The sequence below is a fragment of the Argiope bruennichi genome, chromosome X2, assembly GCF_947563725.1.
Source record: "Argiope bruennichi chromosome X2, qqArgBrue1.1, whole genome shotgun sequence".
Taxonomy (NCBI): domain Eukaryota; kingdom Metazoa; phylum Arthropoda; class Arachnida; order Araneae; family Araneidae; genus Argiope; species Argiope bruennichi.
This window is the reverse complement of record NC_079163.1, coordinates 117803257-117826616: the sequence shown is the minus strand read 5'-3', so window position 1 is coordinate 117826616 and position 23360 is coordinate 117803257. Positions and strand designations below refer to the sequence as shown.

Below are 23360 nucleotides of genomic sequence, written 5' to 3'. Positions count from 1 at the left end.
GAGGTTTGCATAGATCTTCAGTTACAAAGTACATTAACAAGATTAATAGCGATTTGGAAGAGAAAATAGATTCTCTTACCACCAAAGATTTGCAAGAACTTAAATTATTTGAATATATCGTCTACACAGTTAAAAGACTATGATAAACTTATACAAAATCTAATCAAAGATGATAAGGAATTCGAAACCGAAATTGAGTCGACTTTCGAATACAATGAAAAAATCATAGTTTGTTTGTCCAAGTTATCAGCGCAATTAAAATGTTTACAAGACGAATCAGAGCGCCAATCAATATCATCAAATGTTTCCTTATTAGGCGCTACAGGAAATCCTAATTTAGATGCAATAAACAACACTCAGGAAAGTTCAGCCATCGTACCTGTAAACGAATATAATTTTAAGACCATAAAATTGCCTAAACTTACAATTGAAAAATATAATGGAGACCCCTGTTGCTGGTTAGAATTTTGGAATCAATTTCAAAATTCTATTGATAATAACAAATCTCTGTCAAAAATTGATAAATTCTCATATTTAAAGTCCTTATTAGTGGGTGCAGCCGAGAATTATGATCAGGCTTTAAAATTGTTGAAACAAAGATTTGCTAGAGAAGAACTGGTTATTAACGCACACATGTCAAAATTACTAAATCTTGTACCAGTAACTGATTCAAATAATATTTATGGTCTTAGGAAGTTGTATGATACCGTAGAGATAAACTTAAGAAGTTTAGATTCATTAAAAGTTACTTCAGAGATGTATGGGCATTTACTCTATCCCATTTTAATTAAATTGATTCCCGAAGATCTTGTCCTTGAATTTAATAGAAAAAAAGTTGATAAAAGTTGATAAGTGAAGTTCGAATTTAATGTAACTGAATTACTAAATTTTTTAAGAATTGAAATTGAATGTAGAGAATCCTCTGCATTTATGCATACCGCAAAAGGCGATAAACGCAAAGAAAATTCCCTCCCGAAAGCGAAACAGAATCCTTTCAACAACTTCAGTCGAAACACAGCTAGCTCGCATGATATATTGCGAAGTCCAAGGTCAAGCGTAAAACCGAAAGATCTTCAATGTTTTTCCGCGTCAGCATTAAACGAAAATTGTTTATATTGTAAAGGCGAGCATCGATCGGAGTTATGTTCTCAAACCGACTTGGAAACGAAACTCGGTGTTTTAAAACAAGATGGCAGATGTTTTTTATGCTTGAAGCCAAAACATCGAGTTAATGAATGCCGCCAGAGAAGATATTTGACATGTGAAATATGCGGGAAGAAGCATAATAAATCTATTTGCTCTCAAGCAGAATCTAACATGCCCGATTTAAATAAAGATAATAAGAACGTAATTACCGCAATTTCACATTACGATAAAAACAAAACAAGCTTTTCTCGCGGTAATATATTTCTTCAAACATGTGCAGCCCTCGTGCGCAATGATGAAACAAACGAATTTGAAACAGTACGACTAATGTTAGATAATGGAAGTATGAGAACATTTATAACACGTGAAGTTTCAGAAAAATTAAAGTTAAAAGTAATAAGAAAAGAATCTTTATCGGTATACACTTTTGGCTCTAAACAAGCAAAGGAACATTCTTACAATATAGTGAGAGTAGAATTAAAAAAACGTGAGGATCCCTCTTTACGTATTGAAGTAGAAACTTTGGTTACAGAAAACATTTCAGCCACTACTCTTCCTGTACCTAACAACAATATTACTAAAACGTACAATAAATTGAAGCGTTTACAGCTAGCTGATAATATTGATAATAGAGGCAAGAATATCTCAATATTAATTGGTGTAGATTATTATTATGAAATAGTTTCAGGCAGAATAAAAAAATTAAACAACAAACTGGTAGCGACTGAAACAATTTTTGGATGGTGCTTGCAAGGTCACCTAGGTTTATCAAATGATTTAATGACCATGAAGATTGTAGTAGATGAAAAGGATATTTCGGACCAACTTAAACAATTTTGGGATCTTGAGAATTTAGGGATAGAAGGGGTTGAAGAGAATGATTTAGAAAAACATACTATAGATAAAAAAAATTATAAAACAATTTGAAGAAACTATTGTTTATCAAAATAAAAAATATACTGTAAAGTTTCCGTGGAAAACAAATATGAAAAAATATTTAGCTAATAACTTTGAAGTGGCTAAAAGGAGGTATTCACACTTAAAATCAAAATTTATTAAATATAATTCGCTATTTTTAGATTATAAAGCTGTTATTGAAGATCATTTAAAAGAAGGTATCATTAAGAAAGTCATAACATGTGAAGAAGGAAAACCTTCATTTTATTTGCCTCACAGGGCGGTAATAAGGGAAGATAAAACTACCACTCGTTTGAGAGTGGTATTTGACGCGAGTTCTCGTGCCAAAGGACAGTTGTCGTTAAATGATTGTTTGCATACTGGTATCAATCTCATTCCAGATCTTTTTGAGATTTTAATAGGTTTTAGAGAACAGGCTATTACCATAACTGCCGACATAAAGAAGGCCTTTCTGCAAATACAGAATGCCGAGAAAGATCAGAATTGTACTAGCTTCTTCTGGACGGAAGATTCGGAAAAGGAAGAAAATGAAATTTTCAAGCTGACTCGAGTTCTCTTCGGTGTCATATCAAGCCCCTTCCTCCTTGCAGCTACAATACAACACCATCTAAAGAGGTATGTAGAACAATTTTCTAATACATGTCAAATGCTAGAAAAATCATTGTATGTCGACGATATAATCTGTAGCCAAAGAGACTTCGATTCAGCTTTTAAAATAAGTCTAGAACGTTATAACATCTTTAAAGAAGCGAGCATGGAATTAAGGAAATGGAAAACTAACTCAGTTGAGCTTCGTGATAAATGGAGAGAGGCGGGTTTAGAAATAGATGAAGAAAAATATTCAATTAATGATAACTCTGCTTTAACTCCTTGTAAAGTGCTAGGATTGGCCTGGGATTCCGATTTAGATGTATTCCAGTTTGACACTCGAAGCTTAGAGAAATTCCTGTCTAAAAAGATAAATTCCAAACGATATGTTCTTCAAGTAGCTGGACGCATTTTTGATCCAGTGAGGTTTTTAGGACCTTTTACCATCAAGATAAAATGTCTAATACAGGACATTTGGTGTTTGGGATTAGACTGGGATGACCCTCTCCCGAAAACACTGACCACTAAAATAAATGAATGGTGCGAAGAAATAAAAAAATTTGCATCTCATTAAAATACCTAGATATTTTTTTGCCGAAGCTAAAACCAATGAAATAGCTGAAGCTCAACTACATTGCTTTTCCTACGCCTCTAAGAGGGCATATGGAACTGTAGTGTACATTAGAGTCTTATTGAAAAATGGAGAAATCAAATCAAATTTAGTCGCTTCAAAAAGTCGAGTGGCCCCTCTAAAGACGCTTTCGATCCCAAGATTAGAACTAATGGGTGCTCCTTTAGCAGCAAGGCTAGGCTGTAAAATAGTTAAGTGCATTAACTTTCCTGTTACACGATTCTTCTGGACTGACTCTTCAATTGTTTACTATTGGATGAAGGGTGACCCTGAAAGATTTAAAGTGTTCGTAAAAAACCGAATTAAAGAAATCCAAAATCTAACCAGTCCCACTGAATGGAATCACACTCCTGGAACTGATAATCCAGCCGATCTAATATCAAGAGGGTTAACGGTACATGAACTGAAAAACTCTAACTTCTGGTGGTATGGGCCAAATTGGTTGTTAAAAAATGAATGTAAATGGCCTAAATTAAGTAAAATAAATAATGAGACAAATATCAAAGAAGATGCAGACAATTTAGAATTGAAAAAGAATGTTCTAATAAGTTCAACAATAGTAAAAGTAAATCCATTAGATGAGATTTGATTAAAAGATATTCTCCTTCAGCAAATTGATAAGAGTAGCTGCATGGTGTTTAAGATTCTTACATAATTGTAAATCAGCTCTGCAAAACAGAAAGAGTGATCATTTAAATGTATTAAATCTCAATCCACATGCATTTAATATTTTTGAATTAAAAACATTATTTATTTCGTAAAATTTCCATTATTTACTTTTTCATTTTTTCTAATGAGGCATTATTATGCAATAGGGTAATAATTTGGATGTCAAAGCAAAACAATCAAACAAACAAATAATAAACCAAGAAAAGTTCTCCTCAAAGAATCTGGCAATATACTACGATTCGGTATATTCGAAAATTTCTGAGAATTCGGAACGAAGACTTGGTAGCGCAGTACGCAGCGCGTCAGTTCGTGAAGATCTGCAGCCGGGGAAGGTTGCGGGATTTATTGCTCCATCTTTTTTTCGATTTTTCTGATCATCCTGCAAGAAAATGGAAAATAACAGGTAAAAATAATTTCTTTATGGATGGAAATGAGTCTATTTTAGAAATAATTATTTATTACGGCTCATTTTTTAGATGTTTCGGTTTTGAGTCATGCTTTTGAAACTGTTGATTGAACGTATCGTGTATAGCAGGCCTCCAATAATATGTTCGCAAAAAGTTTGGAGCGCTGTTGTCTCTGCATTTTTTTTTTCTAGTATCCGTAATTAAATATTTTTAAATTAAATTAAAAATATTCTGAGCTTTAAAAAATTAATTGGAATTTCATTTTTTTTTTTATCAGCGAGTGTTCTGTTTTCAAATTTACTTTTTAATCGTTAATTCACAACAGATGAAAATACATGCATATATATTTGATATAGATTCATTTTATTATCATTTAGTGTTAATAGTATTAGTGTTTATCATAATCATAATAATATTTGCTATGAAGTATAATTAAGAAAATCATCGAGGCTTAAAACATTTGACTAGAATTAATCGTGCATTTTGTTTACTGGTTTTTCTATTACCTAGTGAGATGACACTTTCAATAGTGAGAACATATTTCATTTTCATTCGACATATGTAAGTGGTTGAAGTAGAATTTTTTTCTCCCCTAACAAAAAAAGTTGGCTGTATAATTTTTAATAATTGAAAATGAAGACATGAAAGGTTTTGAATCTTTTTATTAATAGTTTTACAACTTAATGGCAACATTCTCAGTATTCAATTCTTAAGTATTCAACATAATCTTTTTATTTATTACTAAAAATTAAACTTACTTAAAATGTATTGACTAATCTTATTAAAAATTCATCTTTTTGTTATTAATTAATGCTGCATTTTATTTACTTTCTAGTTTTTTTATTAAAAAATTAATTGAAATTTCCTTTTTTTTTAAAAAATTTGATTGATGTGTTTTCAAACTTATTTTCTAATTGTGGATTCACAAGAGATGAAAATACATACATACATATATGTTTACAACTATATTTGTATGTATATAATATAAACTATTTTGATATAGTTTAATTTAATTTTAATGATATTAATATTTAATATAATTATAATATTTGTTGGAAAATATAACTAAGAAAATTGTTTAAGCTTAAAACATCTGGCTAGAATTTTTCCATATTTTCCCAATAAAAATTGGTTTGGATTATATATTTTTAAAAGAAATGAGATCATAAACTTCTTTAATATATTTATTTAAACTTTTTACATGAAGAATAAGCTTTGGGAATGCTATTTTGCAGAATTGTATACTTCTAAATATATGCCGAGAGTGTGTTTTCACTTTAAAGATTTACCAAAAATTCAAAACCCATGTATAAGATAAAATAATTTTTTTTTTTTTTTAATCTTTTGACATTCAAACACATTATCGTGAAGGTACAAAATAATGCCAAGCAAGTAAATTGGGTAGAATATTTTCCAACCAAATCATCTTAAAATAAAACTCCATTTGCCAATCATGATAGTTTTGATTTCAGTAATGTTATCTGAAGCTTGCATGTTTTTTCTATTCTTTTGCCATCTTGTATAAAATCTATTATATTTCTGGTAGTTCTTATTCTTGGTACCATTCTATTTCATTACTATTTTGGTTTGTTTGAAAAGATGAGCTGGAAATGAAATTCTTATATAATAGATTTCAAACTATAAATGATGGCTTTTGTGCAATATTCTAACAACCCAGGAATATTCTTGCATCCAGCTAATGAAAAACACCTCATTTTTTTTCCCCCAGGATGAGCGTATCTGTATATAAGCTAAACCTGTCAATTTAGTTTAAATAAATTTTTAAAAAGTCCAAAAATTTTTGGTTTATACTTGGAATGGCATGATAATTTTAATAGTATGTAATTTAAGAGTGTTAATATTTAGAACAATCCTTTAAATATATACAACCTGAAATAATCTTGATATAAAATATTTCAACAAAATTAATTATTTTTTAACGTGTTTTCTTTCTATCATTAATTTGCATTATTACATTTTCTGTTTCCAAAGGATTAGATCATTACATTTTTTTGAACTATCATAAAATTTGAGACCTGAAAAAATTTTACTTTACTAGAATAAGGTTGCAGGGAAAATGTATTTATTTTTATAAATACAGAAAAAAAAAAAAAAAAAATCTGATCTAAACCACTTTTCCCAAAATAAATTATTGCATTATGTTAGTAGTCACTTGTGTAATGCATTGTAACATCTTTGATTTTGATTGGTAAATTATTTACTCATAGTTTTCTATAGCAAATCTGAAATCCATAATGATTCTTGACTCCTGCTTGAATAAATAAATCCAGCAGCAAGTTATAAGTTTCATAAACACTTACCGAGAATAATTTTATTATTGAAAGTAATTTAGAATTTCTCTTGTGATTTTTAAATAATATTCAAGTTTTTATCTGTTTCTGAAATGATTATTACCCAACGAATTTGTTACTTTGTTTATAATATCTTGAGATTTGTGATCATTAAATATTTGCAGCAACATGGCATAATTTGGTGGTTTTGCCAAAAAAAAATTTCTATTTACAAAATTTTCAAAAAGCAAGACAGTGTTAAGCTTTTTGTTTTTGTGGTTGGATTTCCGAAAGTTTTATGTTTTATAAGGTAACTCTATGATAACAATGCCAATTGTTATTTAATTTTTGTTTAATTGCCATTAGATTTTCTATTTCAAATAATATTGTCGGTTTCAAAAAATGTCGTTCATTTAACCCTTAAAACAGTGCAGTATGATAATTTGGGTATAGTTTTGCAATAAGTTATCAATTGAAAAGCAACATTCTAAGATATTCCTTTATATGTAAAATGTTAAAGAAAGCTGCTGTTGTGCTGAATTTTTCTAAAACTATTGAACTTCATATAGTCTGTTGATTTCAATTTTCCCTTAACTTCAATTTTTGTGAACTAATCACATGCACTGTGGCACAATTTATAATAATGAACTTAAGATTTATAAAATGATAGTTGATTCTCTATTATATGACTATGCACTCACCTTTACTAAAAACCAATGTGCCTTAATTCTGAAATCTGGATTATAGAATTGCTTTTCAAGTACATATATGTTCATTCCAACCTGGTGTATACATGTAAAAGTAATATGGCTTGAAATTATGTATTTTGGCTTATGGTTTCAGTGAAAGCTGTGTTAATTTTAAACACTTAAGTTCTGAGTTACTTTTCTTACTCTCTAGGATATATATATATATATATATAACTATACACTTAATATTCAGCTGGCATTCTAATGTATTTACATGATGATATTTTAGAATTAAATTACTTTATTTGTTGAAATTATAAAAAATTCATTATATTTAAGTTGTGTCTATATTCACTATCCTCAATGATGAGAAAAGAACAAAAAATAAAAATGAGTTCTATTATCACGACATGCATAGCTGTGTCAAAAGAATTTCCATTATACTTATTGGTTTGTTTTTTTATTAATATTTCTAAACAATTTGACTTCATGTTTTCCTTTTCCTTCATTAATAGTTAATATTTTTATGTTGCTTTTTTTTTTTCTGTCTTGAATTGTATAAGTTACAAATTGTCGAACTTATAAAATATATTAGTTTTTTCATGAACCACATGAGTATGGATATTTAATTTTGTTAGCCATGTCTATAAATATTGCCTTGTATATATATGTTTAGAGTTTCATCTAGAAATATTTAGCTAGGTGTTTTTTTAAAAATCTAATTATTTAAAAATGTTTCCTTTTAAACGATTGTATATTTCAAAGGTGAGTTAAGTAAGTTTGCTTTTTAGTTTATTAGCAAACAAAAGTGTAATGAATATTGACCCTTGAATGAAACTTAATATTTTGCTACAATGTACTTAGAAATACATTTTAAAATGGAATATTTTAGTAAAGTGTTATTAAGAAAGTGAATATGAACAGAACTTCTTACTTTCAGATTGTTCTATATGATAAAAATGTATATATTTTGAGAGTAATCTTCCAACTATATTTATATATGATATTAAGGATTTTTATGCAAGGAGTGTTTAGTATTCTAAATTAGATACGTTTTATTTTCTTCACTTGAAAATTGTCTATATTTTAACTATATTAAACTACACTAAGATTCAAACATGATTATTAGATAGATATCTAGTAAAAAATGTATTAGTTTTATCAAGACCTAAAGTGAATGTTGTAAGGAAGATACCTAGATTTTAATTACTACATTCACAAAAGGAGATTTGTAATAATTCTGAAGAAAGGTTCTCTTAGGTAATCAAAACAAAGTAATATAAGGAATGAATAAAATTTTAAATTTCTATCAACTACACCCAAGAAATGATTCAACAGAAGTATACAAATTGTGCATTTAATATTTTGTTCATAAGTGCAGGTTAGTGTTAAAAAATCCAATCAGCTTTGTTAATCCAAGACATCTTATACCACTTTTGTATTTCTCCTGTCAAAGTTTTAAATGTCAAACTTTAAAGGAACTGTGTATATTTTTAATTTCTATAAGGTATTTATATATTTTTATATAATAATTATTATATTAAATATCTATAATTATTTCTAATATAAAATCTTTTAAAATTTCATCTGTTTAATATCGGATATCGTGGAAACTGTTGATTTTAATGTGTTTTAAAAATACATTTTATTTATTCTGTAAAGTTCATATTCCGTTTCAAGATTTAAAATTAAATTTTATTCTTTCAGTTTTTTAAATTTACCTATTTAAAGCTTAATTTATCAATCTGACTTTTCTTTCAGGTAGAAATTTACTGATTATTTATTCTTTTAAAATACTACTCTTATCTAATTTACATTTATATAACTTATTGTATAATATTAAGTACTATATTTCCTTTTTAGGCCAGAGAATAATTCTGAAAATTTAGAAGAAACAGTTACTGGGCCTGAAGCAAGTTATAATACCTGAAGAAGATTTTATTTTTGATGGGACTCCTTCTGAATCAGGAAGTGGTAAGTTTCCATTCATAAGTTGAAATTTAACTCTAAATAGGTACTCCTAAAGAGTTAGATGAGTTTAAATATTAAGTTCTTTTGATATTGTTAAGTGATTTTCGTAATTGTTTCTGTATGCAATAGAACTTCAGTATTAGTAAATATTAATGAGAAGGCTATTGTAATTTTTTAAACCTATAGTTTGAACTATCCTATTCAATTTGTTTTTTATTTTATTAAACTCTTTTTTTCTTATTTGTATATATGTAATGAAAATATTTTTCAAAGCATGTTTATGAATATTTGCTCTATTTGAATAGGATCCTTTCTAAGAAATGTAAGCTTTGATATAATTAAAAACAATGTCTAAGAGAAATAATTATTCATTTCACTCAAAAAATAAAGCATAAATAGAAATGGCACATATAATAACATAATAAAGTTTTAAGGTTTAATTTATTATGTTATTATATGCGCTATAATATTTCACATATAATAACAAATAATTCTATATAAAAATATATATTATAGTGAATTATATACTATAATAATTCACTATTCTATATATAAAAATATATATAATGGTGAATTATATACTATAATTCACTATTCTATACATTTTTAAAAATGTGGACGTTCCTTAGTCTGGAATTTTTTTGTCATAAAAATACATACTTACGAAATGGAAATTTTTAATAAAATTTATGCTTCAGTGCTATTGTTTACTATAGTTGGCTGTAGTTGTGTGCTTTCATACTTAGAGTGATTATTGATAAAAACTATTAAGTGTTTTTCATTATGGATTCACAATCTCTTCTCACATTCTCGTTTTTTTACATATAAGTAGCAAACTTACCTTATAGACTATTACTACAAAATACTTCAAACTGTTGTTGCAATATCTTTACACAATCATTTGAACAACATCTTGGAGATATTGTATTACCTTTTGTGCTAACTGGGGATAAATAAGTATGGGAAAAAAAATAAACTGTTCAAGCATTTCAGAGATTTTATGACAAGTTGCATATCCAAACTAGAATATGGAGGAAAAAAAAAAGGAATTTACTTAAAAGCACCATCTGAAAATTACTTATAAAATAGGCTACTTAAGAATGCAATCACTAAAAAAATGTTCCAATATTATCACGCAGCAAATTTAGAGGTATACAAAGATTATTTGTTTTTCAATTTTAAATATAATTTTAACATAAAAAATTTTCTTATCAAGTTACTTCAATTAATTATAGAAGATGTTAACTGAAATTAATCTGCTTCAAGCATATCATAATTTTGAATTTATAAACTGATTCCATTTTAATTATAATAGATGAATCTTGTTTTTTCTCGTGAAAGAAAAAATTCTCTAGATGAAATTCACAAAACAGTATTTACATATATATTGTTTTAAAATTTATTTTTTTAACTGTCCAACAGCCTTTAGATAATTACATCACATTTATTCAAATTATGTTTGAGATCAATTTTTTAGCTATTAAGATAAGCTAATGTGTATCATTGAAATAAATATAATTCTAAATTTAATTTTAACCATAAAGTATGTAATAATATTTTTAATTTTTGTTTTATATTAAATATGAGGTTCTTGTCTGTATTGGCCCCTTAATTTTGAACTTAATTAAATATTCTGTATTATTCTTATTGTATAGAAGATGAGCTGGATCCAAGTGCAAAATCAGATTATTCAGCTCAATCTGATGAAGGATTTTCATGCTTGGGTAAGAATATTTTGTTTTGTTTGCATCATAATTTTATTATAAAATATATTTCTTTTTAACCTTTGATCAAAAGTTTTGCTCATGTTATAATTGAACTATAGCCTATGTGTTGAATGAACTTGCCATTAAGCACTAATATAGGATCTCTAAATATTGGATGGAGCATCAATTAATTTTAAGTAATGAGAAATTTTAGAGTGTACGAGGAGAGGGGTTTATTCATAATCTGTTTAATATATGGTATTTGATATAACAGTTTTTGGACTATTACTCATATTTACATTTATTTTTATACCTCAAGAAATACTGAAATATTTTGTTTCTACTAATTTAGTTTTATGAATCTTATTTTCATCTTGGGTAAATATAAGTTAAAATTGTATTACAAAATTATCAGTTGGCAATTTAACAGTGCGCAAAAAATTTATGAAGCTTCTAAAAATTAAAACAGGATGAGAATTTCTTGTCCTGTTTCATGAAACCTTTGTTATACAGTTGGATGCTTTGTTATACAGATCAAAATAATGGAAATGCCTGTGAATAAAAGTGACATTTTTGAATGTGCTTGGTAAGCATTAAAATATAATAATAGCTACCATTTTTTTTAATAAATGGCAATGTATAAATTCTGGTAATATGTGTCAGCTTTATTGATGTTCTGCAATTCCTGGATTTTTTGAAAAGCATAAAATGTCGAACCAATTCGATTTTCAAACAGGCCAAATTGTAGGAGCCCATCTAGCTGGAGCAAAATCTAGCAGTTTCCCCCATCGGATACTTTTTAGTTCCATTTTTTTCACTTGTATGTGAGTATTGTGTTATTTCTGACAGCATTTTATTTTAACTCAAAATTTCGTATTGATATGGCTAGTTCAAGTGGGAAAAAAAGCTTTCAGGCGTGGTATGAAGAAAATTTTACATAATATCATTAAATATTGTGACCTAGAAGCAGAAAAAGGGGAATTAAAATATTGTTGAAAAAATTTAATAACATATAAAAAGGAAGCATTTTAATATAAAAAAGATCATTATTTTGTAAATAAGTAATTACCAAATTTTAGGAACAGAAATTTTTTATTCTGCATAATTTAATGTTTGTCCCTTACATTTAATAAAAATTGCTGTGTAATGTTTACGTCTCATAAAATCGCAAGTTTTCATTTTTAAATGTAAACATCTCTTCCTTTCATCTTTCTTCTCGCCCCTATTTTGTCGAATTAAACCCATCCTAAGGCATGCGCAAAAACGCGGAGGGTTTTACAATCCGTTGTTAAACAGTACGTAAAATTTTTTCAATGATGGTTCTTTTTAGTCTTTCGGCTTAAAAGATGTTGTTAATCTAATAATATCTCTTTTAAAAATATTTATAGTTTTTATATTTATTATTTATATTTCTACTTTTAAAATCATTTGTGGATTTAATTCTCTCATTATATTTTTGTTTGCTGGAGCTTATAAATACTGCATTTCATTTGGCTCTTTTTGTTCATTCATTCATTTGATTTTTTTTTTTTTTTTTTTTTTAAGAAAAAGGGGTAATTTTAATTTTCCGTGAACAAGGCTGCAATTCAGAAACTTGCCGTTGGTAAATTACTTCAATTTTTAAATAACACTGCGGTATACGTTGAATAGATGTAAATCCCCCTGTCTGATTCATTCGAGAAATGTATTGTATATAAACGTTTGAAAAGAGATTTTTCTTTCACTTCGGAATCGAAGAAATAAGCTAAGTATCGTTTAATGTCATTGTAGATTTGGATAATGTTTGACCTAAAATAATAAATGGAATTACTTTTTTATATTTTAACAATGTCCACCGTGCTTTAGAAAAGAAAATAAACAAATTTCCTGAAAAGTCTAGCACCATTTTCGCTATTTTATTAAATAAATTGCAAAATAATAATTTGCTTCTTTATTTAAATTCAACATAAAATTTTTGCCATTTTTCTTTTCATTTTTTTCTGGCAGTGATTGCGATATCAGATTACTGAATGATATATAGATTTAATAGGAATAATATGATAATTCCAATTACTAGGAATAGCTGAAGCAGTACTAGTAGTTAATAAAGGTGTGTGTGGGGGGGGCGCTCGCGCTCTGCATCCTTGACCGTTTGGTCTATAGCTACCAAATTTGCACATAAGTAGGCTGAAGGCTGGAAATGTGCATCTTAGAATGATTTTTTAACTTTAAATTAAAATTTTAATTAAGAATTTAGAACTTCTAGAAGATATTTTTTTATTTAAAAGTGGAAGCGTTCAAGAGTATTTCGCAGAATGGGATTCCTTAGGACCAAAGGTCTGTGCAAAATTTAAACTTCGTAATTTTTTATATACTTATTATCCGAAGTATACTTATTATCCGAAATAAAACATTATTTACGTCATTGAAAGCAAAACTGGGAACTGAATTTTTATCTATCTCTACAAGTAATAAAGATGAATGGGTTAGTGTAGGCGCTCTGCAGGTCTGACCATTTGGTCTGGAGATGCTAAATCTTTCATATATCTACTATGGAGGGTGGAAATACGCTCCTCGGAGTAATTTTTGTAAATCTTTAATTAGAATTTTATTTAAAAACTAAGCTGTATTTTGGTGTTTTCTGCGATAGCTATCGAAAATATTACCGTACATAGATAAATTTTGCACCGTTTCAAAATTTAAAAAAATGTTTTTTAAATCAATTTAATAATCGTGCGAATTTTTCCTGGATTTTGGCAATTTTTTAATATGTTGCTTTATTCCCAACAATAGATTACATTGTTACCTTGAAGTTTTAACCGTTTTCATTGTTTCATCAATTATCTGATCGCGTGATTTTCTAGCATTATTGAAGAGTAAAAAAGAAGGATTTTGTTTAATTTCTGTATTGTTTAAGAGACAGATGAAAAAACTGAAAAAACGATATTTTGAAATTCAGAAGTTAGATGAACCGTACATTTATGTTTTTAATAGTGGTATGATGTCATGGGATTGATCTCCATTAAAAATGTTTATGTACACAGCAAGTGGAGTGTATGCTAAACAATTAAAATAACACTATTTGAGGGAATCTTAAACATGAAGCTATATCTAACAAGTTAAGTGAAATGAAATATAATGAATATCCTCTCTATATTTAGTAACATTACGTGACCTTACCCTAACAAGGGCGATTTAAAATTCAATGAAACAAAATGATAAATAATTAAACAATGCATCCTATTATATTTAAGCCAAAGTCTGGAAAAATAAGTATTTACATTTTAAACTGGCATATAAAACACTTTTCGCAACAATTATTTCAGATGTTGCCTGATGAAATAGGGTGAAAGTCGAGCATATAAGTACTAAATCTTGACATATATTTTTATTATTTAATTAAATATTTCAAGAAATAATAATTAAAAATAATAAATAGCAGAATTATTGCGGTTACCTAGAAATGAACATCAGAATGGCATGTGCAAATTTCATTTCGTAAATGTTTAGTAATATAAAAATATTTTCTTGAAAAAAAAATCATTAAGACATAGTTTCACAAAATATTTAACTTTTAACAAGCATTAATCACATAAAACCAGTTGGTCGTCAAAAGCGGCTAGTAACTAATAAAGTACTAAATACATGAAGCATATTTCTTTTGATTCCTATTCAAGAGTATAAATCATTACATTTGGAAGATAAAATACTTATTTTTAATTAGAAATAGCCTTAGGAATTGATTTTTGTTGAGAAAAAAAAGTTAAGCAATGTAACAAAGATAGTAAGACAGTATTCGGGAATTATAGAAGACAGTTCAAATGCGAGTTTTATTCCTTGCGCAGCTCATTCTTTAAATATAGGTGACAACGTTGCTGCAGAAAGTTGTAATACAATAGTTCAATAATTTATATTTGTACAAAAATTATTCTTTTGTCTTTTTATCTGCATCCACTCATCGCTGGCAAATGTTAAATAAAAATCTGACGAATTGCAAAAATTCACTTACTATTAATAAACTATCGGACACAAGATGCGGATGATGCAATACCTGCTTTAAAAATTGGTTTTAACATAATTATAGAAGCTTTATCAAGAATAAAAGCATTTAAAGCAGAAAGAAACCCTGCTGAAGCTGTAGGTTTACTTTAGAAAAGGTTTTAAGAGTGAAATGGTGCTCATGAGAGTAGTTTGGAATGTCATTTTGTAGATAATAAATGAAACAAATTACTACAGTCAGTTGAAAGCACATTTTTTGAAAGAACTTCTTATTAAAATCATTAAGAATTTTTATTAGCAATTTTGAAATTTTCAATTAAAGAACAAGCTAATAAATAACAGTGTTAACTTTCAAGGATCATATTTATTAAACACATGCATGAAAAAGAATTCTTATTGAAAATTCGTTTTTGTTTCATAAAAAAATTCACTTATAATATTTTTAATGTTATTTGTGACGAAAATTGCAAATATTTCTAGAAAAAACAAAGCATAATTTAGGAATATTCAATATTTTTTTAAAAATTTAAATGCATTTAGATCATCAAAAACACTTGACAAATTAAAAAACACTTGACAAAGTGATGAAGATGCTACAATATGCTATAATATAGATATTTATACATACGAATTATGGATATAAATTTCATAAATTCATCAACTGATTTAAAATTATATTAATGATTAATAATGATTAATTGAACAAATCAACTAGGTAATTAAAATAAAACAATAATGAAACGAAATTATTGTTAATAAATCTAATTATTAAAATATGCGAAATTACGTTAAAACATTGTATTGTTGTAATCGAAATTTATTAGTTCATATGTGGGATTCTTTTAGAAGGCCTCCTAAGAAATTCCGTGCCTAACACGCTTAATCCGTCCCTGTCTGCAATTACCAACGCGTAGAAAGGGCAAGTTGAGGGCTTTCGAAATTGATAAGTTTCTGTTATGTTAACACAACTGAATTTTCCTGGACATAAATCTATTAGGATCAGTCTATTTTTGCACTGATTTATTGAAAGTCGCCAAGTTACACTATTATGTACAGACCTTTCTTCAAAACAGTTTCGTCCCCATAATACAGGGTTGGTTTGGGGGGAATGTCTCTCAGGTTTTCGGACACGTAAGAAATGTCAACCTTAGTAAGTGAATATTTTTTACTCTCCTTGTTGCGACGCCATTGCATTATTTCTTTTTGATCGCAACTGTGACTTCACAGTCCTTACGACGCAAGAGAAGTTGAAGTGATGTGATGAGGTGATCTGATTGGTCTGTCATTGTATAATATCCGATGTAAAATACGCTTCTGTAGTTCTGTTTTGTATGTCTGTTGCTTATATTTATGTCTGTCTCTGTCCTTTGTGTTAATAAAGTTATTTTAATTTGCATGAAATGAGCAGATCTATTTCCAATAACCGGGCATAAGATAATTGCAAAACCTGTAGGTTAGTTTAACACTACTGTTGATGTAGGTTTTTCCAGTTTATGACAGCTTGGGTTATTGATTTGAGTTACTCAACCAGCTGTAATATATATTGTGAATATTGGGTCGTCATGATCGACAAGTGAATCTGGAAACATGAAAAAAAAAATTATATTAATATTTCAACATCTAAACAGTACTTTATATTATTGAGTTTGGGAGAAAAAAATTTACTTATTAATTTATCAAACTTAAAATCAGCTTAAAGTATTTTTAGGCATTTTTGGATCACTGGCGCCTGTAGGAAGTAGCACATTGGATAAGACGGGTTGCAAAAACCATCCTACAGTTTAAAAATTGAATAGTTTCGGTTTAAAAAAAATTAGACTTTTTACTTTAACGTAAAATGAACATGGAATCCCAGTTTTGTGCAGGATGACAAATGATCGGTCAATAAAACTTTCAGCGCCAATTTTAATATCTATAGAACCGGGAGCGAGTGTTTAGATAACGTTCCATACATTATTTTTTAGACGGAGCTAATCACTAAAGTGAATATTTTTAGCTTTTACTATTATCATAACGCATAGATGGAGATTCAAAAGTACTTATTTCCTAATGAATTTTTTATTTTTTATTTTGACGTGCTCTTGCAGATTAAATTTTATTTTTATTTTGTGCGAAATATATTATTGAAAAATATTATTAAAATATTTTTTAAAAATTCGTTAAAAATCAAAGCATAATTTATAAATTAAAACATTAGTATCATTGAAAAGATAATTTTTTTAGCTTTAATTTGATGCAAAAATCGATTTTGTGCTGTTATATTTTCTGAAGTTATAGTGACAAAACGCCGAAATTACACTTAATTTTTAATTAATTAAAAATTTAAAAAATAGCTTCAAGGTGCACATTTCCGATCTCCAAGATATATATATGCCAAATTTGATAACTGTATGTCAAACGGTTTGGTCTGCAAAGTGCCAATACACACACACACACAGCTTTATTTATAAGTACAGATAATAACATCGGGCTTTGGCCAAGGATTCCCGGCCACTTTGCGAAATGGCCAGCCAAAGTAGAATATACAATATTAATTGCAAGTACTTCGGACTTCGGCCAAACTTCTTGGCCAGTTCGCGAATTGGCCGAACTTCGGGCTTTGGCGAAATGCGAAATTCATTGTTTTCGACCAAATATGATATAAATATAGAATGAAAACTGCGCAGAGTTTTGTTTTCCTTCGTTTTTATTTTTATGCAAGAGCACTGATAATGAAAGACAGAAAAAATATTGAGATCTAACTTTCGAATTTCAATTTAGTCTTCGGAGGAAAAAGTTTCCCCTGCTTTCGATAATTTTATTAAATCTATGCTCTTGTTTTAAATTAGGGCAGTGACATAACGATAGCTTTAGAAGAATATTATTCTTTCGTCTTCATTGACTTACAAATGTAAATGGTCCCCAGGGCATAGTTCATTACTTCGTCTCGTAACCATTTTGGCTTTCAAAAGTTAAATTAATGTACTAATGTTTTGTCTTCTTAGTGCGACCTTGGACTAGTTCTCATTTAATCATTACATGCGTTCCTCTTTAACGCACTTAATTTTGAGGAAGCACACTTTTTAAATGAAATAAGTATGAACTGATCTAATATTTAAGGATATTTGTTCTTCAAAGAAAATATTTTTTTCTACTCCGGTATGCATTTGTCAATAATTCGACATCAGGCATATCTCATTTTCAGAGAAAGTTTTTATATATATATTTTCCTTTCTTATTCTTTCTATTATTCAAACGACGTAGAATTTAAATCGCTTCTGTCTGCTTCAGAATACTATCATTTAGTTTCCAAATTTTGATTTTGTGACTTCCGTATATAGGGACTTAAGTCATGTAAGGCCTCTTAGGCATGGGAAGTCCTTTTTTTCTGCTGCTCTTTAAACTAGCTCTATATGTAACAATCAAATTTAAATCCTTATTAATTTCCTAATTTCCATTTTAAATTAGTCCTTATTTATTTTAAAATCTTCGCTAGTTTCCTCACCCAAGCCCCACTGTATTGTTTAATTATTTCTAATACGCGTTCTATTGCAATTATCACGCTAAAAATGAACGGATAAAAATCCTTAACGCCTATGGCATATCTTCGAAGATATCTAAGATTCTCTTTCCTAAATCAACATGCCTAAAATAATCTCTTAGCAAACGTATTAAGAAAAAAATTTTCTTCGCTTTTCTTTTGTGGTCTGGCGCGAACAGACGTGTTCTGTTTGTCGCCCCCGGGTGCAACCCATGCCCTCCCATTAATAAAATAAATTGAAGGTAATTCCAAATTTCTTTTCTTTTCGGCCACGCATCTGCAAAATTATGTTCACACAGATATATTCATGTTTAAAAGTAATATTAAAATGATAGCGAAAAAAATACAAAAAAATTGTTTTAGCGAAAATTAAATACTATTTAATTAATGGATCGGATATTATTTTAATCAACTTTTTTCAACACTCAACTCAGGCCAGTCAAACTAATAATTAGCTTTTCATCCTCACTTTTCAGATGGGATGTATCTAAAAGCGTTGGATTTTATCTCAATCACTTTAAAATTATGAGAACTCCTAGCTACAGCTACGATTCAAACGGATGTAAATGCCGCATTTTTCAACAATGCTCTCCATCTTTCCACAGAGTAGACGCCTGTCACTATCCTAGCCTTTCAGCCCCTTTTGAAAAAAACCTGATAATTTCTGATCAGTTTGAATCCTAAATTATTTGCACCTAATATTCCGCATTTTGAGAAACCGAATAGCTTTTGATCAATTTGAATCCTAAATTAGTTTCCTATTCCCTTAATATTCAGGTACGAATAAATAATTTTTTTTTTTATTCCAGAAGGGTTTATTTTTACTTCTGAGTCATTTTCTCTTTTCCAAAACTATTTAATAGTAAAATATTTGGCTAATCTGTCCTCTGAGCAAATGAATTCAAATATTTAGAATTGTGACTAGATGGTTAATTTGTTGGATTTACTAGCGCAAGAGCTAGGGACTTTTCTGCAAAAGTAGTTATTTTTTTATAGATATATCAAAGATATTGTGTTTTATCTCTACAACAAACCTATTCTTCTGTACAAATCGTCATTTTGTGATTCAAGATGTTTCAAATTTCTTAGAGTAAAACTGGAATATAATTAATGAAAATAGATATTTTTTACACGCAAGTCGCAGAATCTTGCATAAGCATCTAAAATATGCGCTCAATTTGAAATGAATGAAAATAATATTGTTCTTGCTTCAAATTTGTTGCATTGAATTTTGATAAATTTGTTAATGTATCATTGCCTTAGAAACCATTAAAAATGATGTGGTGTGTGAAAGTGAATAATACTCCTCATTAAACTCTAAAATTCTAACTCAAAAATTCTAAACTCTAAATATTTCTAATGAGCATGTAAGTGTAGTGGGGAAGTTTATAGAGATGGGTCCAGCTCAGGTATCACCTTCGCATTTTTCATTAAAAATTTATGAATTGAAATTCGTGTGATTTTGCCGATCTTATAATATCGGTAGCATTTTGAATGATTTCTGATTAAGGAGTCCAGTGAAACATTTTGATAGTTTTTAATTTGAATTTATGATATTTTTGTGAATTTAAAATTTGTATTGCTATGTTCTGTAAAATTAAAAGTGAAAAGTAATAACAAACTAAGTAAAAATATTCTTCGAAAACATTATGAAAAATAAATATATTTGTTTTCAAAGAATAAAATCCTCCTTTGAAAGATTTTCTGCAATAAAATGCTTATTTTCGGTGCAGCCTGAACAGCTGAAATAATCTTTGTTTTCATGCGATTTCATATATTTAAGCTTGTATTCTAAGCTCCTATGTAATTATAGAGAGCTTTACTCAATACAATATTTATCAGTTTTAATCATGTTTCTTGTTTATGCAGCAACTTCTGAAGATATGCTACTGATGCGAGGATTTATAAAAAATGGGGAAGTAGAAAATTTTTCCCAATTTATCTGGAATTGCCCAGGTATATTTTATTGTGGAGACTTACTTCCGACAGTGACGCATGTAAGTTAAATTTTTCTCTGAAGTTCTTTAAACTTTATCTCTAATTAAACAGTCATTGATCAGTTTTACCTGTGTTTTATAGGAAGATGCTCAGTACAATCTTCTTCAACTCGCAACCGTTTTAAATTCGCCATTATTTTGCCAGGTCATTTTAGACATATTGCAACACCCTCGTTTTGCCAGACGGTTGTTTCCTAATCAAACAGATGACGAGCGTTCAAAAAAAATCACCAAACTAATTGACATGTATTTGAACTCGGGTTCAGACGAGGCAAGTATAAAATATTTATAATGAAATTTAGATCTATTGTTAGACTGTTAATTTTACTTTTTTAATTATTGCCCATTGTAAGTTATCTGTTCCATGTTTATAGATCAGTAGATATTAATATTCCTAGTTAGATACTAAGAATACTGAGTCTTTGAGAGTGATGTGAATAATCAAATAGGCAAGTCGTAGCCGTGCTCATTTCGCCATCCTCAACTTTATTTGGTGAACTGAAACGTTGGTCATCTTTTAGTGAAAAAAAATCAATAAAATGAAATATGGTGAACCAGTACTAACAAGTGATTAATGATTATCAGGAGTACTACCTATCTCTTTAACGTTCAACGACAGCTTTCTTTTCTTTGTGAACATAAATAAAAGTCAAATATGATGAAACGTCCATTTTTCTTACTCCGTGATAAAATATCATTCAAACAACTTGAAATATATTATGTCCTGCCTGTATCAAAAGTAAAATTTAGGTGTAAAGATAAATAAAAAGTGCCGTATAGATCAATCGATAAAATCATATGGGATAAATGGAATGGGTAAAATAATCATCCAAAAAAGTAATTTGCTTATCTGTTTGTAAAAACCACAAATATATATATTTACCATCCATATGTAAAAAGTTGTATATGTTCATTTCAATATTTTAGTTAGTAGCTGTGTTGTCTTTCATGTTTGGCAATCTGTATTTGTTTGAAATGCCGGTGGCGAAATCTAGATGCCGTTTTAATTTATGTAATAGCATTATAACAGTGGGATTCCCCAACTGAGAAACAAGCAGTGTTGGGGGGGGGGGGAAATTGAAACTGCCTTTACTATTACATATTAAATAAAAAAATTTCGGTCTAGTAATGTTTGAGGTTTTTTGTATGTTCTGCTTCTAGTTAATAAAATTGCGTTGATCTGAACGTTTATTCAAAAAAATTAAATTTCTTTTATGACAGTTATTTTTGCCCGAATAATTGGTTTATAACAAGACCAACAAAGCAAAAATCTTAGATAATGCTAGAAAGCGGTGTCTCCCCCCCCCATGAATATTAAAGTGAAAAGTTTAAAAAATAACACCTGAAGTGCAAATTAAGACACATGCAAAAGCAAAAGAAAAAAAAAAAATGCTAAAATCAGAATATTAATTTCCGATTTCCCAGACTATTGCCCTTTTGGTACATTTGATGTCATGTAACCTCTTAGCTTAAGTTAAAGATGACGAATTAAGTTAAAGATGACTTTATTCATCTTTATAATAATAAATTTAATAAAATTTTATTCTTTAATAAACCTTTTGTATAATATTTGGCGCATCACCAAATTAAATTTATTCCAACCCCAAAAATCTTTTCAAGAAAATCCGTACCTAAGGGGTAAAAGATCGGTTGTAAAGATCTACAGTTCCAGAAAGAATATAGAAATGATGCTTTTCTCTATTAATATATAATTTCTTCTTGTGTAAACAATTGCGAGATGAGATTCAAACTATTCTGAACTGCAAAAGGGATACATCTCAAAATTCTCTTTCAACTTTAAAAGATCGAAGATTCACAATAGATTTTTTACTATCCATATGTTATTGACGCGAAGAGCAGACCGTTTTTAAGTTTCATTGCGTCAGAGCTTAGAAATATTTTCAAAAAGAAGTTGGTAAATTTTATAATGTGTATATATAATATAATATTATGTGCAAAATTATTTTCGCTGTTTGTAGCAGTTCTTAAATATTTAAGGTATTCCTGTTCTGCCAGGGCAGTTCTAAACCTTCAAGGTACTCCTTAAGCAATGCACGTCACGAGAGCCCAATTTTTTCTTTTTTGATTTCCTACATCATATATTTTTTATCGTTTTTAATCTTTATATAAGCAGTTTCCTATAGCAAATTTTGATAAACTGGCAAAGCATTCAATGAATCTTTTTCGAGTGAGTGCAAAATACAAGATTTGCATTTAAAAGCAATTAAAAAAAGACTTTGAACACAGTCTAAATACTATTTAATTATAGAATTGGTCATTGTAAACATATCCGTATTATATTCTTATTTTAAAATCATTGAGAATTTGATGTTATTTATACTGATTTTTCTATGACTTTTTTGACTTGACTGATTTTGGATGTTCTTTTAAAGAAAGTGTGTAATATTGGTTTCTATATTAATTTTATTAATTCACTAATTTTAATAATTTGTATTTCTTTTAATGTTATTTTTCATCAGTTTACAAGAACCTAACGCAAGGATCTAATCGTGGACTCCTGCTTTTTATTTCATTTATTAATGACAATGGTGGTATTTTAAAATTCTATGAATATCTTTTAATTGATGATATAAAATTGTTTAAACTCATTTGATCTGATACTCATGTTTTTTTGCTAGTTTCTGATATCACGATTCAGGTGCTGATCTTGGAATTGTTTTCGACATAAAATTAGATTTTTTCATAATATAAAAATTTATATAACATAATTCATTAGGAATGGTAAAAAAATGTTCTAACATTTAAAAGATTTTAATTTTAATAAGTTCGAGAGTACACAGCCTTTGTAAATTAACTGAAAGTGTAAGATTATCATATTCAGAAAGGAT

General features: G+C 28.4%; 2 protein-coding genes across 2 annotated transcripts in view; both read left to right on the top strand.

The window, feature by feature from the left end:
* The first annotated feature begins 439 nt into the window (after positions 1 to 439).
* LOC129959857 (uncharacterized) lies at positions 440 to 9269 on the top strand. The gene is made up of 3 exons (XM_056072751.1): positions 440 to 458; positions 2226 to 2679; positions 9203 to 9269. Exons 1-3 carry the CDS (start codon positions 440 to 442, stop codon positions 9267 to 9269), a joined length of 540 nt encoding a protein of 179 aa, XP_055928726.1.
* LOC129960663 (ankyrin repeat and LEM domain-containing protein 2-like) overlaps positions 9269 to 23360 on the top strand; it is a 32429-nt gene continuing 18337 nt past the window's right edge. The window contains exons 1-4 of the mRNA XM_056074217.1: positions 9269 to 9313; positions 10966 to 11034; positions 20384 to 20511; positions 20594 to 20782. Coding sequence (XP_055930192.1) covers positions 20398 to 20511; positions 20594 to 20782 — 303 coding nt within the window. The 5' untranslated portion in view covers positions 9269 to 9313; positions 10966 to 11034; positions 20384 to 20397. The remainder of the gene's footprint in view (positions 9314 to 10965; positions 11035 to 20383; positions 20512 to 20593; positions 20783 to 23360) is intronic.